Raw genomic sequence first — 17,141 nt, forward strand, 5'->3', positions numbered from 1 at the left:
GGTGTCCCTAATAATAATGCAGTTGATAAATGTGACCACGTCCTGTATAAATTAGAATGAGAAAACTTGTCTGTGCAGCGTGAGACTTTTTTACATGTTTAAAAATGGTCTAGAATGACAAGGTTGGTTGTGCAGGGGAATGCTCTCCCTTTCTGTGTGATCTCAGTCAGCATGCCACTTGTAAAGCAGGAGCACCATCACATTATATCCCAGTGACGTCTGATTTCATCTGCCAGAATTCCTGCCCTTTTTGTTGGTGTGTGTTGGATCCATGTCGTTGCAGTTTGTTTCATGCTTGACGTCGATCACAATTCCTGGAGAGACAACATCATCTAATACTGCTTTACTCATGGACCATTAGGGTATGTTATTTCTTATATCACTTTTGTGTGTGTGTGTGTGTGTGTGTGTGTGTGTTTCATTCGTTCAAAAGCCTGTGTATGGTTGTTAAACCACAACCTTGTATTTTTAAGTCAGAGACATTCTAGATTGCATGGAATGTTGTGACATTTTAAATTTGAATCAAAGCTGATCTGAGCAGTTGGCTCACATTAACCGAAACAGGAGGCACAAAAAATACAGATAAGGTAAATACTAATTGCTGTTGTCAATCTTATATCATGTTATTTTTGGAAATAGGAAGAAAGTGTATCATCTTTTAGAAAACATGAGAGAAAATACAATGTTTTAGAGATAAATGTGTCTTGTATCTTTGTATGGATGGAGTGACCACAAACTGAAAATCAGTTTGATGTGTTGTTGTTGCTTTTACTAGCCTGTATTTAACTTTTGTTTTACTTTTATTTTTACTGTATTTTACTATAATTTTTTTATTTTACTAGATCATCTAGTAAAATATCATTCATAGGGGCTGGACACCAGGCTAGTATTTTACCTGATATGGGATTAAACAGATGGAAACTTGAACCTTTGAACTGTGATATCAGTGTTTGAGAATCCCCCAGGCTTTTTGACAATTACAGGGTCGTGCTGCATGAGATGAGGGGCTCAGGCAGGTATGAGGTGGCTGTGTATGGTCTGCTGTTGCCCGGGCCTCTGGTGACAGGAACCTGATGAATAGCGAACGGAGCGTGCATCAGATGGGGTAATTTAGAGAAGCTGAAGCGAGGTAACCATGGAGACAGCACTTCTTGAGTGCAAAGCCTAAAAATCAAGCAAGCCCTCTCATTCCTCAGCAAAGGTTGTCTATGTTATTCAGTGAAGGTATTGGATGATTGGTTTTCTGAGTAAGGTTAGCATCCCTGATTTGTTTTGAAATAGCACTCTATGGAATAGTGGCTGTGAATGCCTCAGCCTCCATGTAGCTTATGTGATGCTTTGCTTATTTGTCAGATCTGAAGAAATTGGTAAATGGAATATTAGATTAACCTTATCCCACTCCTACTTGTGATGCTTTCTGTCCAACATGCAGAAAATATGTGAACTTTCAAGGAAAAAGGGGAATTGGGTTTGATCAGCAGCAGCTCTTTTCTCAAATGATTCAACTGCTCATTTTAACTCTCATTTTCTCTCCCTGCAACCCTTCTCACCCTTCTCACCCCACTTATACTGCGTTTTCCCTCCATTTCCAAGGTGTGAAGTTTGCCTTTGAATCCTGCGCTGCTCCTCATTACTCCAGCCATACCAGAGAAGAGGCTGGCTTCCTTTGGCAAAATGCTGCTGCGGCGGCAGCTTCCAGCGGCCGACAGCCAGGTGGAGACCCGGTTTGCCCGCTGCCTGACCACCATAGACCTGGTGGCTCTGGGCGTGGGCTCGACACTGGGCGCCGGGGTGTATGTGCTGTCTGGAGAGGTAGCCAGGGAGAAGGCCGGACCCGCCATAGTGCAGTGCTATCTCATCGCAGCAATCTCCTCCATCCTGGCTGGCTTGTGCTATGCCGAGTTCGGTGCCCGCGCTCCCAAAGCCGGGTCGGCCTATGTGTACTGTTACATGAGCGTAGGTGAGATCTGGGCCTTCATCATTGGCTGGAACCTCATCTTGTCTTATGTAATTGGTGAGTCAAAAAAGGAGGCTACAGATAAAGATGTGATAAATTAGAGGCTCAAGTTTCAGGCAAGCACTAACTACTAATTAATGTTAAACTGAACATGTGTATTTTATGTTTAATTAATGTTGAAATTATCTGGAATTTAGCTGTTTTTATAGACTGAAGGCTTTGATTAGGTTGATTGAAAAAGTTGGGAGAAGCAGATGAGCTCATTTTAAAATAGATAAATAAAAGAAGCTCCCCAGCTTCTCCTACACTAATTTTCTCCCTTCTTTTCTCTCACTTGCTCCACAGCCACAGCCAGCGTTGCACGAGCCTGGAGTTTGACATTTGATAAGCTGGTTGGCCAGACAATGTCACAGTTCATCAAAAGCTCCATGTCTATCAAAGTTCCTGGGAACGTGCTGTCTGAATACCCGGACCTGTTTGCTGTTCTGTTAGTTGTGCTGCTGACAGGTAGAACTCTAAATTACCCACTTTCCACTGGCATTGCTAGAATTAAGATATAAACATTTGCAGCAATGTGGCGTATTGATTTTATGTATCTAACTTTAAGTCTGTTGATAGGATATTAAGGATGTAGAGTGGCAGCCACATTGTTGCTGTAGGTGAAGTCTGTTGAACAGAAAAAGAGCAAAACTAGAAAAGGTAAAATTTGTGTGCTTGCTTCAATTTGAAATGTTACAAAGTTGAATCCATTACCAAGAGTTTAAATGTCTTTCAAATTTATTTCTCAGCCAAAAGTCCTGTAGCAATGTAGCAGTAGTATCAGCAGTAGCCTATTGAAAGTAGTAATAGTGATATCAGTAGTAGTAGCAGCAGTAGTAGTAGTATTTGGACTTAAAAGTAGTAGTAATAGTAGAAGTAACAGTGGTGGTTGTAGTCGTTGTAAAAGCAGCAGCAGTAATAGTATTAATAGCATTAGTAGTTGTAGTAGTGATAGATGCAGTCACACAGTCACGTCTGTTGAATAGAAAAAGAGAAAAGTATGATTACCTTTTTTAAAAAGTTATCCTCGTGCACCCGCTCAGCCCTGCTGTCGTTTGGCGTGCGTGAGTCGGCCCTGGTGGGGAAGATCTTCACTGGGATCAACGTGTTGGTGCTGGGCTTCATCTTTGTCTCCGGCATGATGAAGGGAGACAAGGCCAACTGGAGCCTCACTGTCGACAACTTCATCAACGCCACCAACATCACAGACCCAGAGTGAGTCACCAGGAAGTGAAACACACAAAATAATTCTATAATAACTACGTATGTCTAATTTTATTGTGGAACACACGTCACATTCTGACAGACTGGAGCAGAGGCTTTTTATTATTATTATTATTATTATTATTATTATTATTGTTTTCAGACATCAGATATTGTTGCTGTTGGGTGAAAACCTTGTAACTCCAATTTTGCTGATTTTCATGTTTTAACTTTAATTGAAGGATTCCATGCTTCTTTATGGGATCAGAAAATCCTGTAACCTTTGGGTTTATGAAACCTTTTCAAAACCATTTAGATGAACTCAAAAATACATGCTGGCCAAGCTTAAAAACAGGGTTAGGGTTTTTTTTTTGTTTTGTTTTTTTATTAGTTCCCTAAAAGTTGACAGTTTGGAGACACATGGTTTTCATCCGACAACAGCAGCATGTTAGTTCTTTGCTGGAGGCGACTCAAAACATCTTAGTGGGATCGGTTTATTTTGATATACCTGCTGTATCCTCCCTGTGCCCAGGCTTATCAAGAGGAGATTTGGTTCTGGGGGGTTTTCCCCATTTGGAGGCAGCGGAGTCCTGTCTGGGGCGGCAACGTGCTTCTACGCCTTCGTCGGCTTCGACTCTATTGCATCTGCAGGTCAGTTAATGGCTTTCAGTTAGTTTGAAGCTATTTCATATATCAGGCTGAAACACCGGCCAGTGAAAACATCTTCGTCCACAGGTGAGGAGGCACTGAACCCCATGCGCTCCATTCCCATCGGCATAGTGGCCTCGCTGATCTGCTGCTTCGCTGCCTACTGTGGGGTTTCTGCAGCGCTCACCCTGATGATGCCCTACTACCTGCTGGACGTGGAGACCCCGCTGCCCCAGGCCTTCGACTACGTGAACTGGGGTCACGCTCGCAATGTTGTGGCCGTGGGCTCTCTGTGTGCGCTCTCCACCAGGTACGAGGGCCACAGGTTTGAGCGAACACTCCTTACTGAACCAAATGTTCAGACGTAGTGATTTGGGGGCCCTAGGCAAAGGCAAGCACGGGGCCCCCTGAACCCTGACCCTTTCCCTTTTGTTGAGGAAGAAATGGAAAAGAACCTATACTAAGCAACATTCCTATATGTTCGCTTAGTATGTAACCTTTGACCCATATTTACACTTTAAGTGTCTAAAACTCAAGAATACTGAATCTGCTTCACCATTATAGGATTTTCCAGTTTTTCCACCCCACATGGGTAGCTTTGCTTATTTTATTTTATTTTACTCCCAGCTACTGATGCAGTGGCTAGGAAAATGAGCTTACAGTCAAGTGGCCTGAATGAGTAGGGGGGTGACCACGACTCAAAATTGAAATAATTTATTGTAACAAAAAGAGGGGTGTTTTCTTTTAAATTGATTAAAAACAATTTGACATTAGGTGTATTCTTGTCTTTTGTGGGGCCCTCTGGCTGCCGGGGCCCAAGGCAGTCGCCTACCTTTGCCTAATGGTAAGACCGCCCCGAGTTCATGTGATGTGATTTACCAATTTAGTGCCCAGAAATGAATGTTGTGGTAGTGGTTAAGGGCCCTTGTCTCTGAAATCACAACCACCTAGCCTGTTGATATGTATGTGGATGGCTGTCATCCTTTTTCTCAGCTTGTCTGTAATCCTTCCTACAGTGTAATTAGATGGTAATGTCTTTATTGATGATGTTTCTGTTTTTTGTGTCTCTTGTCTCCAGCTTACTTGGCAGTATGTTCCCCTTGCCCCGTGTAATCCACGCTATGGCAGAGGACGGCCTGATCTTCCGCTTCCTCTCACAAATAAATGACAGAACAAAGACGCCGCTGCGGGCTACAGTGATATCTGGCGCGGTGGCAGGTGAGATTAAGCCCCCGTCTGATTAACTGTGAATTATTATCCCAAATCTCTTTTGTTATTATCCCAAATTTTTAATCTAAAATCCCCGCAGCTCCAATGGCTCTTCTGTTCGACCTGGACGTCTTGGTAGACCTGATGTCACTGGGGACGCTTCTGGCATACACACTTGTGGCTGTCTGCGTTCTTGTTCTCAGGTTAGTGGTGCGATTATCTGTGATATACCATCATCAATTTATGTCATCAAATGTCACGGTCTTGGGTGCCAGTGATATTTGTAATTGTGGTTATTTTTAGTGTATGAGAGTGTGTGTGTGTATGTGTGGTTCTCAGGTACCAGCCAGGTGTGGATGATAGTCTGCCAGCGGTGACAGAGGGAGCCAGAGGGTTTAGCCCAGTGCTTCTGTTCCTGCCCAGCTCTGACACTCCCACAGACACCTCAGGGACCATCGTCTACAGCACCACTACTGTCATATGTGGGTCCACCTGTTGTGTGTCTTTTTGTCAAAGTGGTGCTGTGCTGCACCTTTGGTAATTTCAGGGAGTGTGACAAAATTAAATTCATGATAAATCCACCAACAACGTTTATTTCAAAGAGTTTAGAGATTTTGGAAATTATGAAATTTTATGTGATGTTTATTTGAAACATATTTCCAGGAATTAATTACATGTAATGGGATTACAGTAATCCGATAGCAAAAATCAGTAACGTCAGTCTTTTACTTCAAAGAAAAACACAGTATTCAGACTACAGATACATTCAAAAATAAGTGATTCATTTTTGATTACTCAAACACGTTTAAAACCTAAAATCATTTTACACAACTTAAAATAATGGTAAATCATGGTTGAAGATGGTGATAATTATTCTATTCAAATTATATACTGCAAAGTGGAATGAATTGTAATTTTTACATCATGTTGTATACATTTTGGAGTCAAATAATACCAGTGATACTGAAAATAATGACATTAATGAGTTGGAGTAATCTAATTGATTACGTTACTCATTACAATTCCAAGCAGCTAATCAGTATTGGGATATGTTTTATACAAAATCATAATTTACATAGGAGAACTTGCGCTGATGCAATATTCTACATATTTCCTCTCTCTGTGCAGTGGCACTGATGGCCTTACTGTGCTTGTTGCTGGGTACTTGCTGGGACGAGCTGCTGGCAGGAGATCTGTCAGTGGTTGCTACCTGTACACTTCTGTCCGTGCTGTCCTTCCTGAGTCTGCTCATCATCTGTCAACAGCCTCAGAGCAGAGAGACGCTCACGTTTGAGGTAGATCTACTACTTCTTTCTTCTTTTTTTGTGGTATTTTCACCTTTATTAGACAGTTCAAAGTTGAGAGAGACAGGAAAGATTGAGAGAGAGAGGGAGATGACATGCGATAAAGGTCCTGGGTTGTGGCTCAGCCACACAATTTTGAGTTGTTCGCCGCTTTCATCCCGGTGCAGCTGGACCGGCTGGAGGCTTGGCGGCATGTTTATGCTTCAAGGCTGTTAGACAACATTTAGGCCTATATCACACACACACACACACACACACACACGCACACACACACACACACACACACACACACACACACACACACACACACACACACACACACGCCAATCAGAACATAACTTCGCCGATTATGACATCATTGGATGGAGCTGTACTGTGCTCTACCAATCAGAGCCTGTCTCAGCTGCACTGATGACATCACAATCAGAATTCTGACGTGTTTGGTCGCAGCAGCCCAGGGCATAAAAGGCCCCGCTCGAGGTCTTGAGCTTCATACCTTACCACGGTAAGGTATCCTCCCCTGGGCGCTGGTAAAGCTGATGCTTGGACCATGGCAAGAGGCTCTCTTTGGGAACCTTATTACACGGTCCTCATTTCAGACCAGTAGCTATTGGACGCTTGATGGGCGTTTGGAGATTTTCTCTTTATTTGTATTTTTTTTTTCTAGTTAATTTTGATAGTTTGGACCAGCTGGTGTGGCAGCTAGCGAACGCGGTTCGTTGAAGAGCTGGTGGTCGGTACGAAGAGGCGTCGTTCACGTCCCGCTGAAGCCAACCTGCCTGCCGCTTCAAAGGTGCGGTCTGGCGGTTAGCGATGGCGGTTCGTTGAAGAGGTGGTGGTTGGTACGAACAGACGCGGTTCGCCTTCCGCTGAAGATAGCCTGCCAGCCAGAAGCCTACAAAAGGTGGTCTGGCGGTCGCGATTGAGGTGCAGTTTGCATCCCGCTGAAGCCAACCTGCCAGCCGCTCTAAAGGAGTGGTCTGGCGGTTAGCGATGGTTTGTTGAAGAGCTGGTGGTTGGTACAAAGAGACGCAAACCCGCCACTCAGTCCAAACTATCAAAATTAACTAGAAAAAAAACAAAAAACGACTAAAAGCAGCTTCACCAGCTACTTTTCCTGAATTTCCCCAAGGGCATTAATGCTATCTTATCTTATCTTATCTTATCTCATCTTATCTTATCTTATCTTATAGGGTTGTAGGCCCTTGTCAAAGTCCACAGTAAGAGCTTTACCAGGGGCTCCAGGGAATGCGGTGGGTACCGCTGCTGCTGCTGCTGCAGCAGTACTTTTAAGCCGGGTGGTATTAGTCAGTAGTGGCAAGCAACAACACTGCTGCTGCTGCTGCTACTACTACAGCTGCTGCAGCAGTATAGGCCTAGTAGTGGTACTTCCAGTAGTTCTCATTACTGAAATATTTTAAAGTAGCATTTTGGGGGGACATCCCTATGTTCCCTCAGCCCTATGTTCCCTCAGCCCTATGTGTTTAGGCAAGGAGTTCGTATGGTTGAGGTTAGGGTTAGGGTTGCTTGCGGTCGAGTGGTTCCAGGGCAGATGACGTGGTTGGGTTGAGGCATGAGGTCACTGAGGTTAAGGTTAGAGCAAGCTTGCGGTCAAGGCTGTCAGAAGGTAAGTTGGGATAGGGTTGAGGGAACATAGACACGCTCCCCATTTGGGCTAGTAATGAGAGATATTGGAAATTAGCATTTAAGATATCTCTCATTACATTATGACCAACCGAAATGCTAATTTAAGATATCTCTAATTACATTATGACTAGTGAAAATGCTAATTTAAGATATCTCTAATTACATTATGACTAGTCAAAATGCTAATTTAAGATATCTCTAATTACATTATGACTAGTCAAAATGCTAATTTAAGATATATTTTATTACATTATGACTCGTCAAAATGCTAATTTAAGATATCTTTTATTACATTATGACTCGTCAAAATGCTAATTTAAGATATCTTTTATTACATTATGACTAGTCAAAATGCTAGAGGTATCAAACACAAGGCAGAGTCCAGTTTGGGATGAGGTTGAGATATGATTGGCATGCTTGGTGAGTGATGACATATGTGAATATATCGATAGTGAATGTCCCGTATCACAAACAAACTGAATGAGATTGGAATTGAGATCCATTTTGTTTTGTATTGCCCACATTACCTCGATTTAAGAATGAGACTGTTTAATAAAGTGAAGAGAGATAGATTATTGCCTCTAGTACTGGAGCAAGCAAAGTGTAAATATTTTTCACTGCAAAAAGTGTGCCATGAAATTCTTTTTGAGAATGGCCCCTTTTTTTTTCTTTTTTTTTTTACATTTTTACATTTTGCATGTTCCAGTACTAGAGGCCATGATCTATCTCTCTTCGTGATCTAACCTTTTTTACACCAGCAACTTCATTTGTTACGGACAGTGCAGCGTTCTTTGTGTCTCCTCTTCTATGGGGCATTTTATTAATTTAAGTGAATCTCAGTGGAAATCCTAGAGTGGCGGGCAGATTAGTAAAGGTTAAGTCTATAAATGTCTTTGTTTTTTTAACACAGGTTTCAATTCACTCAAACCACGTCTTCTGGTCTTTGACAGGTGCCCTTCGTGCCTCTGTTGCCACTGGTGAGCATCTCTATCAACATCTGCCTCATGATGGAGCTGAATGTAACAACCTGGATTCAACTTGCAGTTTGGATGGCAGTTGGTTAGTAAGAAGATGCCTCTTAATGTTGTGAATGAAAAAATGCTCTTATATTTTACAGTATTAATAAACAATGTATTGATGACATTGAAAAACAAAATATTTTACATTAATATCTTCTTTTCTTGATTTCCTTGATCTCTACAAGGTTTTATTATCTACTTCGCTTATGGAATCAGGAACAGTTCTGCAAAAGCTGAGCCCAGCCTTCAATCTGAGAATCCCATACACCCTCAACTGGAGACCCCAGGGGAAGAGAAGAGACCCTGAAACAAGACAGAGAAGAAAATCCCATATGATGTTGATGAATACCACTGGTTCCACTGTTGTCCAACATGTACAATGACAGATATCTGTAGAGAGAAATTAAACTTTGAATCTTGAGGCTATGTTGGTCTATAGCACAATATCTTAGAGCTTGTACTGTGTGTAGCCTAATTGCAGGCCTGTTTTACTTATCTCGTTGTCAAGCCTATATGGTTCTAGAAACTGTACTGTTTATTTTATGAAATATGATTAAACGTGCCTTATTTTAGTGTGAATCTTTTTATTTCTGATTTTCTAAAGCTTTTGTAGGACGAATCTCCTCGTTTCATCTTTTCACATTGTGACTCCACACCCATATCTTTGGCAAAGTATACTTTTCACATAGGCCTATCTTTGGAAATGAATTTGAAATACTTATGTAAAGCCTCATCACGTATCAAAGGACTTCAAGAGCAGAAAAGTTACAGGAACATTTGCCATGTTTACTGGTTCTGGACATCAACTCCCAGAAACCTTTGTGGTCGTTTTCTGTGTTTACAACCAGCTGACATCCGGCGTCTTCCCGTCCATTAGCCAACGGTACCTACAGTCAGATAACGATACCAATCTAGATTCGATCATTTCTGAACGAAAAAAAAACTCTCCATCGATTGGCCAACTCAACTGAATGCAAAACTTGATCGTATTTATCAGATACCGGTAAGGTCGACAGAACTAAAATTACAATTGCAGTTGCACATCTTAGCTCACAGCTAGCTAACGATAGCTGGTTTGTCATTAGCTAACGTAGCTAATGTTACCGCAAGCTTTCTCCTCTTTCCCTCGACTCAGTTTCGACTTCTGCTAAGACTAAACTCGATGCTAATTAGTGTGTTCGTACACAATTATTTGCCGTTTTACAACATCGATCGTTTTATTACAACTAGCCGGCTAGTTAGCTGCAATAGTTGTAAATGACACGAGAATTACCAAAGCCAATAAGTCGTCCGCTAGCTTATTAACGTTAGCTTGTAACCTGGACAGTTTGGCTAACGCTAGCTTGCTGCTGTCGTATCCTAACCAGCTTAGTTTGTTGTTTTGATTAAAGGCTGATCAAGTGAGCATTTCCGTCCAGTACTAATTTAAGATTAAACAGTTATCCGGCCAGCTAGTTGTTGGTAAAACGTTTGTCAATATTGGTTAGAAGTCAGGTGGTTGGCACGGTTGATAATGTAATGTTGTAACGTTAGCAGTTGTCCTAGAAAGCGTCAAGTTAGCTCGGTAGATAATTAATTAGGTGCAGTGCATATGGTACCAGGCTGTGGCAAGCAGCCTCACACTGTCTGTTGTTTGTGCCAGGGCTCTGGCCCCGTCTCTACCAGCTGAAGCACAACCACTCCTGTCTGCTCAACAGCCATAGCCTTCCTCTCTAAGCCATGACCACTCAGAGGGATCTTGACATGGTGAGTGAGACTGCAGCATGGTCTGCCACCTTTTTGAAGTTATTTTACAGAGAAACATTGAACCAAGACTGTAAATTCCGTGTGTGCATCTAATGTATTCATCCCGTGCGACTGTGCAGGCTAACATATCACTACTATTATTCCTGCTGCATCATACACAGGTGATTGATATGTTTGATTAGCATGGCGACAACATTGCACAGACGTTGTTCCATATCAAAATTAATTTGGGGGTTTGGGGGTGGCTCATGGATTAGCTAACGTACATAAACACTTAGCTAGAATAGTGATTGCTGTTTCTGTGAACGCCATCTGTCTAATCTCAATTGAAACGTTGCCCTACTTTCCTTTAAAGGTTCAGACGCCAATTGATTGCACCCCATTGCTTACTAAATCCAAGCTACAATTCCTCCTCACCATAGGAATGGACATATGTGTATGCAGAGAAGAAGATATATAGAGATTAAGATATTCTATTATTTGTGATACTTAGTGACTGGATTTATGAACTAAAATGTTTTGTTTTTTTACATTGTGAATATGAATGGCTGTAATGCACATCACATTTGAATATGTAAACATTAGCAGTTTTGTTGTTTAGGAGCAGAACTTGCCCTGCCTCATAACATTTTTGCCAATATGTAAACAAAAACATTTAAGTCAAGTTTTAATGCAGGATGCCTACATTAGGTAGTTTCCCACAGCAAAGCAAAGTGGGACTTAATGGATCATCCCTGTTGGCAGCTAGACCGGGGCGGGGAGGTTATGGTTTGAGGAAACTTGACCAACACAAAGAATGGGTAAGCCTTGGGTAGCTCTGTTAACCCCTGAAGTGAAAACAAAACCAGAAATTCATAACAGAGAATTTGAGGGGTTTGTTGTCTTTCTTTGGATTGGAGAGCGCAGAGGATATTTGTGATGCAGGATGTTACTATGGGCAGCCAGGCAGATTTGACTTTGTTTTGTTTTGTCCGGGATGAAAGGGATGTGGATGGGGGTAAAGCTTGTTAATGATGACATGGGTATGTAACCCCACATGGAGGTTATTCAGTTCACTGGGGGAGGGGAGGGCAGAGGGCCGTGGTGGTGGGGGATTGTGTTTGTAAACAGATCAGAGAGTGGGGTTGTCCTGTCCTGACGTCACACCTCATGGATAAGTCTCTTTGTTCTCTCCTCTCTGATTTGTGAACCAAAGAAAGTTCATGTTCCACCTTCTTAAACAGGGCGAAAGTCTGGGAAAAAATTCCTCTCAGCTCTCACTTCTGACATTCAAGCAGAGATTTTCCCATCTGACAATGATGGGGTGTTTTTTTTCCTTTAAGTCATTTTTTTGAACTGCAGTATGATTGATTAGAGATGATGGATTAATAAGGAGCAGTGCTTGCCGCAGCATATATTAGCAGATTTAGGGCTGAAATGGATCAATAATTCAGCCCAGAGTGACGTTTCAGTCCTGACCTTGGGCTCTTGCCACCATGAGAGATAATTTTTTAAACTCTGGAGCCGCTATTTACCGGTTGATGTTCGGTCGTGAAACTGAATGACAAAACAGCCTTCTAGCTAACAGTTCATGAAACATTTAGCCTAATGACACTGCTGCAAAGAACCAAGCAAATTGTTATGTTCCCTCACTGACTTTCACTACTTCATTTCACTTTTGTTTATGAAGCCAGTTTGCCAGCCAGCTTTATTCCCTTCCATTATTGGATTAGTAATCATTAATGGTTATTCAGTTATGGCTGTTGTCTTATTTTACCGCAATCTGTCAGGCTGTGTTTGTAATTGGAGGCATGGTATTGAGCCTTGCATGCAAAATAAGGGACTTCTCTGTAATATATATATATTTTTAAGTTTGTTCTATGGAGTACAATGAGTGAGGAGCATCCCGCATGGATTTCCTGATGTCACTGCAAGAGTTAGGCCTGCAAAGTGCGTTGGAAAAGCAATTCCTTTTTATGTTTTTGTTTGTTTTAAACAGATTGGTTTGTGTAGTTGCCTCAAGGAAAATAAAGGAGGGACGCCCCCTCTATTAGAGACCCTCTCTCACACATATGCACAGTACCCCCCAAGGCTATGCACTGGCCATGTAAATTTAATAACATGGCCTAGGGCTGTCTGGGACACCTGGGGTTATCACATTAGGCCAACAGCCCGGAGAGGAGCGCGCAGCCCCCAGGAACTGAAGGGCCAGTGTTCTCCCCCCTCAGCCCCACCCTTATCTGCTGCTGTCTCTGGCTACAGGGGCTCACTTCAGTGTAAGCCCTCTCTGAATGAAGCAGCCCAGTCAAAGGGCTGAGATCTGCTGTGGATAAATCTAATTAGACTGGAATGCCCCTCTCTTCACAGCCCTCTGAAGGTCACCTCATGTCCGCTGAGGTTAGAGGAAATGGAGGGATTCCTTCCCGACTAATTAAGCAAAATTTTAATGGAACTTTATGGTGTTTTGTGTCGGCTCATATGGCATTTTTATGCACTCTGATTTTGAGGGGCTTTTTTTTGCTGTCTTAGGTGCACCTCCGCCTTATCCTGGTCAGTGGGAAAACACAAGACTTCACTTTCTCCCCGAACGACTCGGCCACAGACATTGCCAAGCATGTATTTGACAATTGGCCCGCAGGTAAGTTTTTAGGGGACTGAGGTAGAGGAGAGAAATGGCATCGTTTCTCCCAGTATTGAGTTTCACTTTGTATTTTCAAAGATTTTATTACTTTGTGCTTGATAGTCCATCGGATTCAGTCAATAGCCTTGGAATTGTTGAAGGAGACTATTTAGAGCTTTACGATCATAACCTACATACTATATATTTCCGATTTACTCTGTGGTGGCAGTTTTCTTGCTGCATTGTCCCACCACTACTTAATGCATACAAGGAAGACGATACACTTCATTTCAATTAATAGTTAGAAATGAATATAGGCTACTAATGCTACAAATGGAGGTAGAGTAAAAAAATGTCACCAGTTTATCAGGTCTGCACTCAAAATGACAAATGTTAATTAGGTCTGACACCTAAACAAATGTTCAGCTATAACCAATGCTCATTAAAAGGTTGTGCAGGTAGAAATTGTAGCCTTATGATTAACATACTGATTGAATTAAGTGCTAAACTCTTGGAAAAGGCATCAGGGTTTGGACTGGTGATGGTTAAGTGATGCTCTGCTTTTCTTGCTCTTCTGCTCACAGGATGGGAGGAGGAGCAGGTGAGCAGCCCCAGCATACTGCGCCTCATCTTCCAGGGACGCTTCCTTCATGGCAACGTTACTCTGGGAGGTAGGACCGCCTCCGAGTCACAAACACCATGCCTTAAAGGATTGTTCTAGCCGCAGTGAATGTTAAGTCCCGTTTTCCAGCGTGCCCTCTTTCCCTTCTTCATCTGAGATGGCAAACTGAGTGTAGTAACGTAATCCATGGAGGAGATGTGCGCACCTACAACATTTTTGCTAGGCCTCGCCTGAAAAAACAATAAAAAAAACAAAAACACAATCGAACTGTGAATGAAAAATGGTTCCAATGCAAATACATTTGAATGTTTTCGAACTCATGCAAAGCCCTTATGGGGCGAATGGGCATGAGTAGGCAGTTTATGATGTAAACATTGCAACAAGGAAGTAGGCAAAACACTGTAGCGGCATAGCTGTATCAGTTGTGATTGCAAAATGCTACAGTGACTAGCTTGGACAGTATCACTCAAAACTCTCACCTTGCTTACTCTTTTTTGTTTATATTGGAAGTCCCACCTTAGACAGCACATCTCAGCATTGCTAACATCCTCTGTGGTTACATCCCACCTCATTTCAAGCCTGTTTTTCATCTGCTATGAGATCCGTTTGAAAATGTAGAAAATCTAGGTAAAATGTAGGACATCTATGAAATCCCTCAGGTTACCACAAAAAACAACAACCAAATAAACAGTAATTTTGTAAGAGAGAGAGATGGCACTCTGAAAAATGGGCTTAACATTCACCATTGCCAGAATTGTCCTTTAAAGAATACCATGATTGTACAATGCATTTCACTGGAAACCTTAGCATACACGATAATAAAATGAATTATTCATCAAATAATTAACGCCATAACAGGATTATACCATAACATACAGTGTGAATAATAATGAATCATAATGTCTCTGCTTGCTACCTTTTTAAAGCTCTAAAGCTGCCTCCGGGCCGAACAACTGTCATGCACTTGGTTGCCAGAGAGACCCTTCCAGAGCCCAACTCCCACGGTGAGAAACCCTCTCTTTGTCCCGCTTCCCTGTTCAGGACCCTCCGTTTTCACCTTGTACTGTGTGTCGTGTGTCGGGCCTTTTTTATTGCTGCTGCCATTGATGTAGAACCTCATTGTCCCGCTGAGAGTGAAGTGTGATATTTGCTTGCTTCTAGTTTCGGTCGGACGATGTTGTCTCACCTCAGGTCTCCATTCTGTCTTTGTAGGTCAAAGGAACAGAGAAAAAACCACAGAGAGCAACTGCTGTCTCCTCTTGTAAAGCAACAGAAACCCCCTCCCCTTCCCCCTCCACCCCATGCCCCTTCTTCCCCACCCTCCCCAACACACACACACATACACAAACACACACACACACACACACACACACACACATATTCTCCCCTGCCTGTCATCCTGTCAGCCATGGATTTGGAATAATCACAGGAAGTCTGGTTGGGGCCGTCATCCATGTTGGTTGCACTCTTGTCCAATCGGAGGCTTTATTTTTTTGTGCCAATACACTCAAATCACTCCTTTCCCCAACATTTTTTATTCCTTTTAGTTTGAAGATCAGGACATGAAACGATCCCTGTGCTCCCAGACCCGGTCGCTGTTGGACAAGTGTTCAAGGCCCGTCTGATGCTGTTACACTGACTAAAACAAACCCTGGAACTGTCTCCTCTTCATGGACATAGAAGTCCTGTTCAGGATGAATGGGCTAACCCTTCGCTACTCTTCATGTGGATGTTTCCCTGGGTCTTACTGAATGGTGTTAATCCTCTCATTGCACTTAACCGGTTTGTTAATTTGAACGTGTTTACTGTAGCTTTTTTTTTTTTTTTTGTTTCATCGTCATTTCCCCCTCACTCAACCCATTTTATTTCCCCAGAGGAAGAGACCATCTTCCCACTTTTTTAGACTATGTGCCATCCTCCTCATAGACGGATTCTGCCTCACACAAACTGAACTGTTCGGTCCGTCTCGGCACCGGTGGCGTCTGCGCCGTCGTCACCTACGCTCGTTTGTTCTTGGCATTGGACCAACGGAGAAAGACTAAAGATTTTATTAGGACAGCTGCGTAAACACCTGCTGTGTGTGTGTGTGTGTGTGTGTGTGTGCGCGTGCGTGTGTGTGTGTGGCATTGTCGCACGCAGAGCATCTCCGAGCTGAAGGACACACCGGTCCACAGAGACGGAACAGACTCCTAGTGAGGCTCTCATGCTTGTGAAAATGGAGTAAAAGGACTGGTGGATTGCTTGCAACTGTTTTAAGTGTGCCATTGGGTGCCGTGGTTTGCACCTCTGACTATATAGACTAGACTGCCTGCTCCCTCGCCGCTCCCCATCTTAACGGAGGAGTAACGGGAGCCAGCACGACGAGCCAGTTAAATGCAGACAAAAGAGGCGTTTGAAGATGGGAGGGAGGCGTTGTGCGGGTGCCAGGCCCCCTACTGGACATTGAGATGAGAGGCGGGGGGGGGGCGAAACCCCTCCCATATGGATGGAGAGTAAGAGGAAATTTTGGTGGTGTTTCACCTCCTTTTCGTTTGGATGCTGTCTTTATTTCTTGTTTGCCTTTTATCGTGGAATCCAGTAATATCATTAATATTGAAATTTAAATATATCAATTTTTATCTTGTGTATAGGTATTTGTTGAATTTATGTGTGAGTGTGTGTGTGTGTGTGTGTGTGTGTGTGGAAGCACGTGGCATATAAGGACTAGTGAGGGGAGGTGGTGCACTGGGAGTATTGATTGGTTGTGGTTTCTTTGGAAACAGTTGGAAACATTTGATTCCTTCCATTGAGTGTCTTTTGGTTTGTGTTTATGTCAATCAATGTCACTGCTATGAAGTTTAGCTCAATATGAATAAATGTACAAACTAAAATGCAATGTGGTCTACCTAAAAGCTTGTATTATAAATTAATAAATCTTTAAATAAGCCAACTTCTTTTCCTTTGTTTTCTATTTTTTGAGTATTTCTCAAATGGAGACATTACATTGGGTAAACCACAGGTAGTTTCAGTTATTCACCTCTAGGTGGCAGTGTCCTGTAAGCCTCAAGCCTCGAGGTTATCATGGGTTGTTTGTCAGATGAAATGAAACACATAGTGGATATAAGTATAGAAATATTGAGCTCAAACTAACTTTGTTATGATGGCAACT

General features: G+C 42.5%; 2 protein-coding genes across 2 annotated transcripts; both read left to right on the forward strand.

Moving 5' to 3' along the window:
• Positions 1-291: 291 nt before the first annotated feature.
• Positions 292-9,439, forward strand: slc7a3b (solute carrier family 7 member 3b). Its single transcript, XM_078289064.1, has 12 exons — positions 292-300; positions 1,654-2,014; positions 2,303-2,464; positions 3,040-3,211; positions 3,732-3,850; positions 3,935-4,157; positions 4,926-5,065; positions 5,157-5,330; positions 5,368-5,538; positions 6,185-6,351; positions 8,958-9,066; positions 9,212-9,439. The coding sequence occupies exons 1-12, from the start codon at positions 292-294 to the stop codon at positions 9,331-9,333; spliced, it is 1,929 nt and encodes a 642-aa protein (XP_078145190.1). The 3' UTR covers positions 9,334-9,439.
• A 458-nt stretch (positions 9,440-9,897) lies between these two features.
• On the forward strand, positions 9,898-16,922 carry ubl3b (ubiquitin-like 3b). Its single transcript, XM_071923881.2, has 6 exons — positions 9,898-10,029; positions 10,669-10,772; positions 13,281-13,389; positions 13,956-14,042; positions 14,920-14,997; positions 15,206-16,922. The coding sequence occupies exons 2-6, from the start codon at positions 10,746-10,748 to the stop codon at positions 15,256-15,258; spliced, it is 354 nt and encodes a 117-aa protein (XP_071779982.1). The 5' UTR covers positions 9,898-10,029; positions 10,669-10,745; the 3' UTR covers positions 15,259-16,922.
• The last annotated feature ends 219 nt before the right edge of the window (positions 16,923-17,141 follow it).

The sequence above is a fragment of the Centroberyx gerrardi genome, chromosome 16, assembly GCF_048128805.1.
Source record: "Centroberyx gerrardi isolate f3 chromosome 16, fCenGer3.hap1.cur.20231027, whole genome shotgun sequence".
Classification (NCBI taxonomy): domain Eukaryota; kingdom Metazoa; phylum Chordata; class Actinopteri; order Beryciformes; family Berycidae; genus Centroberyx; species Centroberyx gerrardi.